Source organism: Salvia splendens, chromosome 5 (genome assembly GCF_004379255.2).
Source record: "Salvia splendens isolate huo1 chromosome 5, SspV2, whole genome shotgun sequence".
NCBI lineage: Eukaryota > Viridiplantae > Streptophyta > Magnoliopsida > Lamiales > Lamiaceae > Salvia > Salvia splendens.
The window spans coordinates 7,489,988-7,502,911 of record NC_056036.1 but is presented as its reverse complement, the minus strand read 5'-3'; the positions used below and the strand labels follow the sequence as shown (position 1 = coordinate 7,502,911).

The window sequence follows — 12,924 nt, the reverse complement described above, 5'->3', positions numbered from 1 at the left end:
GCGGGCGGCGGCGGCGCGCGCGTGTGCGCGCGTGTGGGCTCTTTCACCCATCTTGGTCCACTATAATTATTAAGTAACATAAAGTCACTTAATTTATACACATTAAAGATGTGTTAATCCTCCAATGTGGGATAATTAACACTAGTTAATTATTCCCTAAGCTCCATCTCCAAGCTTTAATTAAAAGCTAATTATGCCCAACTTTAATCCACTATTTCTCACTCACCGGAAATCGGATTTGAGAAAGTGAATATACTACATTTACCTACGTAAAATGTAGATCGACGCTATGTCATTTAATTTCACAAAATTAAATGTCTCGTCACATTTATTATTTGGTCAAAATCCATTGACCGGGCATATTTAATCCATGATTTTTTACATGTATCATAAAAGAAATAATCGGAGATAAAAAAAACTCACACACCATTTATAGTTTCAGGGGCATACTCAAAATAGTCATTAGAGACATTTTGTATGTAATTTTTCCTTTTCGTGATCCTTAAACTTAATTTTTCTATTTCAAAAACTTAAAAAGTGCAACTCCCAATTTTAGCATTAATCAATTTACTCATGTTTTTAATAGGTCCAAAAATCAATATCAAAATAGAGAGAGGAATAGTTAAATAATGTTAGGTCGGAATCATGAAATCTAAACCGGGCCGAAACAAGGGCCACGATGGATGGAGCCCAGACTAGGAAAAAGAAAATAAAAAATAAAACAAAAATATGGAAAAGGCAACTCTATATTGGTACAAATACCGTGCAATAAACCCTAGGGTTTAAGGAATATTAGGTAAATTATTGCTGCAGATCCTTCTGCTACAATTCTGTGATTTTGAAGCAAGTTCCAGGTGAATATCACCGTTTGATTGTGTGAAAATTCCTCCCAAAAATCGCAATTTGATTGAAATTAGCGCCTAGTCGAGCTTCAGATGGGGATATAGGGGTTTAGGGCTAATTTGAGCAATAAGTGGGAATTCGACGGGAGAATGAATGATTTTTGAGGTCTGAGGCGCGATTTGAAGAAAATTTCCGTTGTCCAAGTACTCAATTATGTTTATGTATACCTGTCTTTTGTTTTATGCGAAAAATTTATTCTTTGTATAGATTGAACTCGGCTGCCTCCTTCACAATTTTGTGCAGTAAAAAAACATTGGTCTTTGTACTGGGCTTCTGTTAATTACTTATAATTAACCTCGCTGATTTTCTGTTTTCAAATATCCCCATATGTGTATATAACCTTGAAATTATCCACCTCAACAACCCTAGATTCTACGGCTAACATGGTTGGTTTCTTGCAGACTCCCGCTGTTGAAGGACCGAACCCGGAAGAGGACGAACACCTCACCAAGAAACCAACTGAACTCTTTGTTCCAGAGCTTGACGATTTCCCCTCATCGTTTTCTGATTCGTTCCTTGACTTTCAGCACCCGGCGGCTGGTTCATGGAAGGCGCCGGTGTGAATATGCCTGATTTAGGGGAAGAAGTGGTCGATTTTGAATCCATTAGAGGTCAATTAGTTGATGGTAGGAAGGAATTTGACGTTTTGGGGAAAGCTTTGGAGGGTTCGACTGTAAAGGCAGAACCTTTGTGTGGTTTAGAGCTGGAAGATGGAGAAATTGAGGGTGATGTTGAGGAATGTGTTGAAAAGTGTAGTGACAGAAACTTGGGGGATTTAGGGTGTTTGGTTGAGGAGCAGCTTGGAAAAGTGAGCTTAGATGGTGCAGCAGAAAAAAATCTATGTGTTCTTCAAGTTGTTGCTTCATTGAACCATGAGAATAGTGGTGTTGAAGAAGCTGTCACAGAAGACAGCTCCAAGAGTGTGGAAGTAGGAATTGGTACTTGTGATGGTATGAAGAGTGATGGTGATGTGGTTGTACTTGGTGACAATAAGAATAAGGTTGATGAGAGTGTGGATGATGGAGATGGGAGTGAGAATGAGAGTGAAGATGAAGACGAGAGCTCGTCGGATTCATCATCTTCTTCGTCTTCCTCTAGTTCTAGTGAGGACGATGACGATGGAGAAAATACAGGCAAGAATGGAGAGGGTAGTGGTGATGAGGAGACTGAGATGGAAGATGGTGAGATTATGTTGTCTGATTTAGAAGAAATGGTTTCGTGGAGTGATGTTGAAGATGAGGATGGTGGTGGTGCCGGAGGTGGCCCGATCGAATCTAAGAATGAGCTCAAGGTTTGTGATTGTGTCTCTGTAAATTTGGTGGATTTCTGTATATCATGCATGAATTTCCATCTAATGTATGTGTCTTGTTTATTGCAATTTGGTGTTGTAATGCTGCTTACTTATGAAACATTGAAAATTTGAGTACGAGGGAATTGTTGAATGTATTTTATTTATCTTCAAGTTTTAGAAAATGTCAAAAAAATTGAGTTAGATTTGAACTAAGAAAAGGATCTTTTGGTAATTAAGGTATTGTCCGTGCCCTTTGATGCTTGATATCTGTGTTATGTGAAATACCTTCATTTCGTGCAACGAAAGTTGCCATGCCCTATGTTCGAGCAAAAATGAGGAGGAATTATATAGCTACAAAGCTCTAATGGAAGTCTAAGTTCTGCAAGGACCATTACCATGCAACCTGTTGTTTTGGAACCAACAATTCATTCAATATCTGTCATTTGTCAACAGATGATTGCTCACAGTTATCTTATGATGGATGCATTTTCATGGTTTCGCTTTCTGTAATCTGTAGTCAGATTTGCTCATAATGTGAAACACTTATGTTGTTCTACTCTTTCTTTCCTATTATGCAGGATCTCCCTCCTGTTCCTTGTGTTGATGTGACCTTGGAACCACATCATCAAACCATTCCAGTTGGAACAGTTTTGTCGGTAAAACTTCTTTGCTATGTTGCATTCATTGATAATGTTTTCTTGATTTGGTTTTCTTGGATTGAGTAGTATTATTAACATTGGACAGATGATTGGCGCCCAAGTGATTGTGGAAGGTGTCGAGAAACACAATCCTCTCAATGAAGGCTCAATTCTTTGGATTACTGATAGCAGATCACCGCTGGGGATTGTTGATGAAATTTTTGGGCCTGTGAAGAACCCTTACTACATTGTGAGATACGACTCTGAGGAGGAAGTCCCAACTGGTATCCAACAAGGCACCTTGATCTCGTTCGTTGCCGAGTTTGCAGATCATGTACTAAATAACAAGAATCTCTACCAGAAAGGGTATGATGCATCTAATGAGAACGACGAAGAGCTATCTGAGGATGCTGAATTCTCGGATGACGAGAAAGAGGCCGAGTTCAAGAGAATGATGAAGATGAAGAAAAGGGGAACAAATGATTCCAAGCCTGGAAACAAGAGGAAGGAGAAACGTCAGCAGAATAATCAGAAAGGGAACGGGAGCTGGAACAATAAACGTGATTCTACTGCACAAACTCATCCAGGTGGCGAAAACCAACATTTTGCTCGTGTTGGAACACCATTAAATCAAGACAGTCATCACCAGGGTTCATCAGGCTATGAGCAGGGTTTTGGTGATCAAGGTGCCATTTCTCCTCTGTTCCAGCAAAGCCCTCAAGCACCGGCCTTTCCTGCTCCGACTGGAAGTTGGAACAATGGGTTTCCGCAACATCAGCAACTAAATGCAAACCTTCTTGCTGGATTGCCGCCAAACGGGATGCTGTGGATGCAGCAAAACTTACCCTACCTGTTCCCGGCGGGTGCACCATTTCAACAGCAAATTGGTATGATCACCGGGATGCCACCAAACTTTAATCCAATGGTTGGACTACAAAATATTGGTAGGATGATTCCACATTGGTGTATGGATCAGAATGCATCGCAGTTTGGAATGCAGGGCCAGCAAGGGCCACCGCCGCCTCAGTTTGGAGTGCAGGGCCAGCAAGGTCCACCACCGCCTCAGTTTGGAGTGCAAGGCCAGCAAGGTCCACCACAGCCTCTGAATGGTGGCGGAGATCAAGCAGTCCAGTCTCAGGGATCCCAAGATAGTTTAGGTTTGCAGCCACCGCCTCCGTCCATGAGTTTCAATGGAAGGCGTGGTGGTGGAAGAAGACATCACAGGGGCCGAGGGCGTAATGGTGGTGGCAGGGGCAGGGGCAGGCATTCGTGAGAAATACTTTATTCCAATTATTCTGTCAAATTTTTGTTCTTCCCTTTGCGAACCTTTTATTTATTGTAGTTACATGTTGTATAATATGTAATCATGTTTCATGTTCACCTTTTTGGTTCATGTGAGCTTTACTCTCCACAAATTTTCAAGTTTTGCTCCAACTAATCCATGTTTTATTTACACCTTTTGCCATGCAGCATAAATTTTCACAAGAATTCAGATCATGAACTTAAGGAGATAATTTGTTTTTTCTTTTAGTTGGGATGAACAAGCCGTAAAATGGAACTGCAAGTATTTACTTAATTGTCTGATTGTCTCAATTATTAATTTATTCGATGAAAACTCTTGGACAAATATGGAAGTAGAAATAGTGTCTGAAAGATATATTTCTAGGCATTTATTAATTTATTAGTACAAAGTTTCGAGATTTAGAGACAAATTACTGATTAAGTTTCACACTTGGTTTATCATTGTGCTTCTTAGAATTTCATGTTGCATTGTCTAATTTGTTTCAATAGTACAAGTCATGAACGTGTTATATATTATTACCATGCCAAAAATATTTTTCCTTAGGCTAAGATTAATTTAAAATCATCATCATAAGCCACTGAGTAATGCATAATTTGTTACTAATTTAGTCCATTTTGAATCGCCATTTTCCTGAATCTATGGTCGTATGATAGCAGAATACTTCCGGCATTCTGAAAGGCCAAGCACAACAATTTTTTCGAAGATATTATCCCTCAATTTAAAAAACTAAAGAGAAAAAAGGTCGAAGACTATTGTAAATAAAGATAGAGACAAAAATCAAGAGTTTCAGAATGCATGAAAAAAATCCAAACTTCAATCATTTTTAGAGAAAATTTTGACATGATAACATAAACAAGTTAGATGTCTAAAGATCATAAATCTCGAACCTGGTTTCACTTATCCAATTTCACACCTAAATTTGGAGTTAAAAAGGCAGTTCCAAAGTAGAACCAAAACATACAAAAGAGTGACAAACTAGCAATGGTAAAACAAAACAAAGATGTAGTTGGAACAAGAAAGCGACTAGGGAAAGAGAGGACGTCCATTCTTCCACCAAGAAAAGTACAGCGTCGAGAAATCAATCAGCTGAATATTCTTAATGATCATTACAGAAATCAGGTGGAGATGAACTTTCTTCACACAAACAATAAGTTGAAGCACATAATATTAGAAGAAAAAAATAACAGCAACTTGAACCGCTGTCCCCTATTGTGCTGTTTCTTCTACTTTCTGCAGAGTACATGAAAATCAATGTAATTGCAGGCAAGTCAGGAAACAAAATCAAAAATAGGGGAGCAACATGGGTTATATCCGTATTTATTTATGACTACGTAGATGCAGACGCGCACGCACATACACACATATATATAACATTCTACATAAACATGCTTTGTTCCTATTAATTGCTGCAATATCTAAAAAATTTAGAAGAAGAAACATACCTCTCCTTTGTCCGTGCCTCCACTAAAAGCCTTGTAAGCTCCGTAGAAAAGGGTAAACCACCCGGTTAAAGAGGCAATCACAAACTACAAATCAAAAGGACATGTAATTATAAATAAATAGCAAACGTTTAAGAAGCGATCTGAGAAGGTTACAGACCCTGCTTGCAAGTACCAAAAACTAATACACTTAACATGAGCAGACAGAGGTCAGAGACTCAATGAAACTTACTAGTAAACACACTTCATGTTCATGAGACAAGATACTTGTGAATTGTGATCTTGACATAAAGTCATAAGGCAAAAACTTGACAAGTTATCTGTGTGAAACAATAACATGCATTTTGTGTGGACTAGTCTGCATGATAACTGTTCAACTCCATATTTTTGTGAAAGAATCTATAAACTGAGGGGGTTAGCCAGCAAGCTGACCGTTGGAATGAGCTGAGAGTTCATAAGAATTTGGAATCAGGACATAACCACATCATAATTACAGGATCTTGGCCCATTATAAAGAGCCAGCATATGCATTCATGCTTATCCCTCTAAATTAATCCAAACTAAAATTAAGAACTTCCTAGTACAAACCTTCAATAAATCCCAAAAATCAATTATTATCCAGATAAGGACTTATATCACTGTTCAGGAATGCCTCATGTGCGTTTACTAACTTATAGTCTGATTCTCTTATCTTTTACCCTTTTCATGATAGCCTATATTTTTATCATTGTTCAGGAAATGCTTAATTTTTATGAGTGTAAGGCACCAATGCACTCCTACTTTTCACACTTCTAGTGATGAAGAATATCACTTAGTCCAGATGAAGAAATTCAACATTGTTCAATATTCAGTGTCTATAAGTACATGGCAGATCTTTGCTCCTATTTCCTATGGATCTGTCTTACAAAGAGTATCAAGAAATTGAAGCTTCCACAATAAAAACATTCTATGACTATGTCTATGGATATCAATCGATTCGTAAAACACAAGAACAACTCCAGATAGCAACAAGTAACTACAAAACTTGCATCATAAAATTCAGACATTAGCAAGCAACACTACCTAATTACTGATCCTCCATAACTCTTCTATAACATTTTTATTTCAAGCAATCGAAACACAACCTAAGGTTTCCAATCTCCATATATGCATTCATTTTATCATACAATCATCCATCTTAAATCAAAAAGAAAAACCCAGAACCCTAATTACATAATTGGTTGACAATTTTTGGCAAAAAAAACGTGTACCGAGTTTTTATTTACTCACATGTTCTTCCTTCCACTTGGACGGACTCATCGGGTCTTCCCAAATATTAACCTTCGGTGGCCCATGGAGGTCTGAAATTCGAAAACATTGTCAAGTAGTAAAAAAAAACTAATTTACACCAAGCAGATTCAAAATCAAAATTAATCAATCAGATACACAACAATCACCAATCGAAATACTAACACTAACGAACAAATCAGCATAAAGATTTCAGATCAGTACCAGCTGTGCCAGCGAGGCCGCGGCGGGAAACCAGAGAAGCGGCTCGAGTGGATGGTGAGAGCCGAGCAAGAGTAGCAGCTCTCCGAGCCGTCATGGCGGCAATTGAGGTGGCCATTGCTTGTTACCACGTCTAGTTTTTGGGGAGATCGAAGGTTTTGACAACTGAGAATGTTGGAAGGAGACAGATTTGTGATGCGACTCAGTATGGAAAAGGGTTTCAGAAGGAACGACGTCGTACGCGCATAAAGTGTGATTTATTACACTTTTGTGAATTTATTACTATAGTAATTTTTACAACACCTAATAATGCTATGCTATTTTTATACTCCCCATTTGAAATGCAAGAATTTCACCACACCTAATGCTATTTTTATACTCCCCATTTGAAATGCAAGAAACCAAATGAAAAAAAGGAAAACAATCACATCCTTCTCCTACAATATAGACCTAAACATTAGGGTGTCCATTACTATCTCAACACCTCTAAAATAAGTCTTCCCTAATTTATTACTGAAATAGTAAAAAAATACAAATCCACCTTTTTATAATTTCCACATGAAATCTTGGCTTTTCTCTTCTTTTCTTCTCCCTCCAACCCTACCATGCGACTCTTTTCCGGAGAGAGCAAGAAAAGTTGTTGACCAGCCGCCCCTTTTAATCTAAACACACACATATCTCACTCTGCCGCCAACCGCAACAAGCACTCCAATAGGCGGCCAAGATGAACGATCTCTTCTCAAATTCTTTCAAAAATGCCCAGGGCAACGACCTCGAGGCGGGTGGCGACAGCCGCGTCGAGGGCGTTAACCTCGATACATTCTTTGACGATGTCGAGAATGTCAAGAAAGACATGGGCGATGTCGAGAAGCTCTACAAGCGGCTGCAGGAATCCAATGAGGAGAGCAAAACGGTCCACAATGCCAAGACCATGAAGGACTTGCGGGCCCGCATGGATGCTGACGTGGCGCAGGTTTTGAAGCGGGTCAAACTCATTAAAGGCAAGTTGGAGGCATTGGAAAAGTCCAATGCCACCAACAGGCGGGTCCCAGGTTGTGGCCCAGGGTCTTCAGCTGACAGGACGCGGACTTCAGTGGTCAGCGGACTAGGGAAAAAGCTGAAGACCATGATGGACGACTTTCAGGGCCTTCGGGCCCGCATGAATGAGGAGTACAAGGAGACCGTTGGGCGGCGGTACTTCACCGTCACTGGCCAAAAGGCCGATGAAGATCTCATCGAGAACCTAATCTCAAGCGGCGAGAGCGAGTCATTCATGCAAAAGGCGATCCAAGAGCAAGGGCGCGGCCAAATAATGGACGCGATTTCCGAGATTCAGGAGCGGCACGATGCTGTGAAGGAGATCGAGAAAAATCTCATCGAACTCCACCAGATCTTCCTCGACATGGCAGCGCTTGTGGAGGCACAAGGGCAGCAACTGAACGACATCGAGAGCCACGTGGCACACGCAAGCTCGTTTGTGCGGCGGGGGACGGAGCAGCTGCAGGACGCACGTGAGATCCAAAAGGAGTCAAGAAAGTGGTATTACTACGCCGTTTTGCTTGTTATAATCCTCATTATTTTTGTCACATTCCCGCTATGGTCTAATCTTGTGATGGCGAAATTGATATAGAAATTCATTGTGATTTTTGTGTGTAATTTAATTAATCGTGTAATATATATTCATATAGGTTATGGTTTTTCCTTTCTTTTCTTTGGTAGCTTCAAAATGATCGAATTTTGATAGCGTTCCGAGATAGGAAATATTTGTTGTTTAGCAAGTAATTGTTGGATTTGGATTTTGTAACTTTGGTTGAGAATGAACGAATCTACATTCTATTGCCGGATTCCGATATAATTTGTGTTCGATTTTGTAGCTTTCGAATTTTACTTTATTTGAGAATTTGTATACTCCTGTTTCTAATACAAAATACAAATTCTCTAATACAAAATTTGATTACTTTTACAAATTTAACTAAATCGACTAGCTAGTGTGTGTAACAAGATGTTACGCCAACATCCCTAGCTGTTGCTGCTCCTTCAACCTTAATTGCATCATGCTACCCCTCAAATGCCTCTCCTCCAACTGCAATCAAATTCAAAAATAAAGTCGAACAAACAATTACTACTAGCTAGTTTTAACTTAAATTAATTATGTCTAGAAATTTTTTAATTACCTCCAATGCAGAAATGAATTTGAAAAGCTCCAAACATTCTTCCAACAGTCGCTTCTCTTGTATAGCCATTAGCCACCCTTGCTAATTCAGCTACAACTCCCACCGTTTTCTCAACCTAAAACAATAAAAAGTTCTTTTCTAAACATAAATTCACATACACACTCAATTTAGTAGAAACTTAATTAATTACCGTCGGTTGAAAAGTAGCAACCGTCATGTTGATTTTTGTTGCAATATTTGATGCATGGCACATAGCAACTGAAGTCATTTGTGGTTCGACCTGCAAATTGTTCATAGTTTTAATCTCATGTTTCATAGTATCATGTTTTAATTTTTGGAATAAAAAATAAATATTACCTTTGCTCCATCAATGAGGGGTAATTTGCATACAACAGAATGCGAATGTTGTCTTTCCATATTTGCCCAAGCTTCCAATGTTGAGATTCTTTTATTTCATAAATAGAGCAATTCTATAATTTCAAAATAGGTCACATATATAAAGTTATATATTAACGGTTATAATGAAATTATAAACACTATATAATTTACCTGAGAGTGTATTATGTAATCCAATTTCATCTCCAACTTCTCTTTTTGCAGCTGAAATTTCTTTTGTATAATTAATTGATTGTTGAAGCTTGTAAAGGGCAATTTGAAGATGTCCGGACTTTTCCTACAAAAAATAAGCTCACAAATTAACAATCAAGGACCATATATCAACAATTAAATTACCAATAAACAGTATCATGAAATAAAATACGAAATTGAAATATTGGTATACCTCACATGCTTTGACATAATTTTCATTAGCAACCTCACTTCTTGCATTGCTAAACCTCCATTGAGCCAACCCACTATGCAGCAACCTCAATTGATGCACATTCTCACCGACGAACTTAGGGTATATGTGATTTGGAGATTGGTTTGATTCGAGGGGTAGTTTAGGGAATCAATGTTTTTTTACTGGTTTGAAGTTTACTGAGTCAATTAGAATTTAGAAATAAGAGTACTACTGAAAATGACACTTTTGTGATTAATTTATTCAAATTTGATTACCTGTATGTATATGTGGAGAGAAGAGTGTTGTTTTAGCTTAGCCGGCATATTTTAAGTGATCTAGAGACTCAAATGCTTGTTAGTGAGAGTAACCCCTTAAGATTCTCAAGATTTTACTTTGAATTACTTTCCCGTTTCAATCTCTTGATTCGAATTCATATTATAATTTCAAAATTAAAGAATAAATTATTTTTTTAAAAGGGGAAATACAATATTGTTATTCCATATTCAACACATACAATGTCAATTGTCTTGATCAAGGATGGAAAATTCGACTTCCAAATCATCACATACTGAAAATTGAGAAATAACAACTTAAGAGCATCCACAACCGTGCTCTTGCCAGCGGCACGGTTGTGGGTCCGGCCCCACTTTTTCTGCCTGCTCTCTGGCAAGAGCACAACACCCACAGCTGTGCTCTTCCGCAAGGATGAGCACAATTAATTTAAAATTCAATTAAACAAAAACATTTCAATAATACTCAAATTCATTAAAAAAACCTAAATAATATTACAAATGACAAATAAAATAAAAACGACATAATTAAAATCCTAAAAATTAAAAATTACATAATTAAAATACTAAAAATTAAAAAAACCACTAAGCGTTGCCGAATTTCGCCCACATGTGTTTGATTAGGTCTTCTTGTAGTTGATTGTGGATTCGGGTATCGCGCATTGTGTGCCTTGTCTCAATTCTCTGGCCAACCGTCGTATGCTCGCCTCGGCGTGGGGGAGACCTCGCTGTTGAGCTTCCGGCTTCGTCCTCGTCGTAGAAGCTAGCCGCCCTCGGCCCTTCATCGGCTATAATCATGTTGTGTAAGATAATACACGTGAACATGATGTCGGCGATATTATTCACGTACCATAGCCGAGCCGGGGACTTAACAATGTTGAATCGGGCTTGAAGGACCCCGAAAGCTCTTTCGACGTCTTTCCGTGCGGACTCTTGACGCTACGCAAAAAGAACCCGTCTCGGGTCGTGCGGGTTGTTGAACGTCTTCACGAAAGTCGACCACCGTGGGTAGATACCATCGGCGAGATAGTAACCCATGTGGTATCTATTTCCGTTGATGGTGAAGTCGATCGCCGGTGCTACACCATTAATCACATCATTGAAGAGTGGTGAAGAATATAGCACATTCAAGTCTTTGTTGGATCCAGCAACGCCGAAATATGCATGTCAAATCCATAGGCGGTAGTCGGCGACCTCCTCAAGGATAAGCGTTGGGCCGCCGCCTTTGTGACCGCTCAAGTGTTGCCCCCTCCAAGCAGTCGGGCAATTCTTCCACCTCCAATGCATGCAGTCAATGCTGCCAAGCATTCCGGGAAAGCCATGGAATGATTCGTGAAGACGAAGCAACCGTTGGCAATCATCGGTGGTGGGTGCCCGAAGGAATTCATCCCTGAAAGCTCAACGAACGCCCTCGCAAAAATTCTTTAGACAAAGGATTCCAGTGGACTCACCGATATGCAAATACTCGTCGAAGATGTCGGCCGTTTGCCCAGTAGCGAGTTGTCGGATGGCACACGTACACTTCTACAACGGCGTGATACTTTGCCGGCCGGCTGCATCTGGACCTGTTTGGAAGAATTCAACACGTGCGGACAATGTGTTGACAATTCGCATGAACAAGCGCTTTGACATGCGAAAACGACGCCTAAAGTAATCTGCCGGAAACTGCGGCTGGTCGGCAAAGTAGTCGGCAACGAGCCTTTCGTGGGCTCCCTCCCGGTCATGATGGATGTAGCAGCGATTTGATCTGGTTCGTTGAGGAGGAGGAGAAGTGGGGGTATTCGCCGCGACGTATGCTTCGTAAGCGGCACGATGTTGTTCGTAGTATTCTTGTTCTTCGCGCTCCGCCTCCGCCATAATATAGGTGAAATCCATTTAAGGTTTTGAGTGAGGGATGAATGTGTTGATAGTTTGTATGAGAATTATGAATGAGAGATGAATGAGAGATGATTTGATGTGATAAATGGATGATGAATGTATGTATTTATAGATGATTTGGGGGGAAAAAATAAAAAAAAATCAATAAAATTAAAAAAAAACGGGAAAAAACGGCCATATTTTTGGGATTTAGAAAATATTTTTTTTATTTTATTATCATTTCATATAATTAAAAATCGAATTTTAAAATAAAAAAAATAATTCAAAGGCAACGGCTATGTCGTTGCCCAATCGTAAGCCGCCACGTCGCCTGCTCGCTGGCACGGACGGACGCGGGGCCGCCGTCCACCGTTGTGGATGCTCTAAGAGCATCCACAACGGTGGCGTCCGTCGCTACGGCCGTCTGCGCCGCTGGCACGGACGCTACCCGCCGCCGCTGCTCGATGCATCGAGCAGCTGACGTGGCGCGCTGGGATTCGTCAACGGCATAGCCATTGTGTTTAATTTTTTTTTAATTAAAAAATCGGTTTTTAATTAAAAAAACCGATAAAAAATAAAAAAATTCACTTCCCAAAAAAAATATATCCGTTTATAACTGTTTTTTTTCACTTTTTTATTTATTTTTATTTTTTTACCCCAAAAATACACACTTTCATCTATAAATACCCCCAATTTCACTCCCAAAAAATCACATCAAACTACACAATTCTCATCTTCATTCTCTCATATCCATTTTCTT

General features: G+C 39.4%; 2 protein-coding genes across 5 annotated transcripts; both read left to right on the top strand.

Moving 5' to 3' along the window:
* Nucleotides 1-767: 767 nt before the first annotated feature.
* LOC121805041 (H/ACA ribonucleoprotein complex non-core subunit NAF1-like) lies at nt 768-4,247 on the top strand. Of its 4 annotated transcripts, none has more exons than XM_042204787.1 (4): nt 768-854; nt 1,305-2,194; nt 2,773-2,850; nt 2,939-4,247. In XM_042204787.1, the coding sequence occupies exons 2-4, from the start codon at nt 1,448-1,450 to the stop codon at nt 4,103-4,105; spliced, it is 1,992 nt and encodes a 663-aa protein (XP_042060721.1). In that variant the 5' UTR covers nt 768-854; nt 1,305-1,447; the 3' UTR covers nt 4,106-4,247. The 4 variants fall into 4 exon arrangements, with proteins under 4 accessions (XP_042060721.1, XP_042060723.1, XP_042060720.1 ...); XM_042204789.1 differs by lacking the exon at nt 768-854 and adding an exon at nt 873-1,008; XM_042204786.1 differs by lacking the exon at nt 768-854 and adding an exon at nt 901-1,046.
* A 3,386-nt stretch (nt 4,248-7,633) lies between these two features.
* On the top strand, nt 7,634-8,903 carry LOC121803201 (syntaxin-125-like). The gene has a single exon (XM_042202899.1). It carries the CDS (start codon nt 7,787-7,789, stop codon nt 8,690-8,692), a length of 906 nt encoding a protein of 301 aa, XP_042058833.1. The 5' UTR covers nt 7,634-7,786; the 3' UTR covers nt 8,693-8,903.
* Nucleotides 8,904-12,924: the final 4,021 nt, after the last annotated feature.

Bases quoted from the DNA above. Each gene is read 5' to 3' on its own strand.
- LOC121805041 (XM_042204787.1), top strand. From the start codon at position 1,448: ATGGAAGGCGCCGGTGTGAATATGCCTGATTTAGGGGAAGAAGTGGTC. The intron at 2,195-2,772 runs GTTTGTGATTGT...CCTATTATGCAG, and splicing joins AATCTAAGAATGAGCTCAAG to GATCTCCCTCCTGTTCCTTG. The intron at 2,851-2,938 runs GTAAAACTTCTT...AACATTGGACAG, and splicing joins CAGTTGGAACAGTTTTGTCG to ATGATTGGCGCCCAAGTGAT.
- LOC121803201 (XM_042202899.1), top strand. From the start codon at position 7,787: ATGAACGATCTCTTCTCAAATTCTTTCAAAAATGCCCAGGGCAACGAC.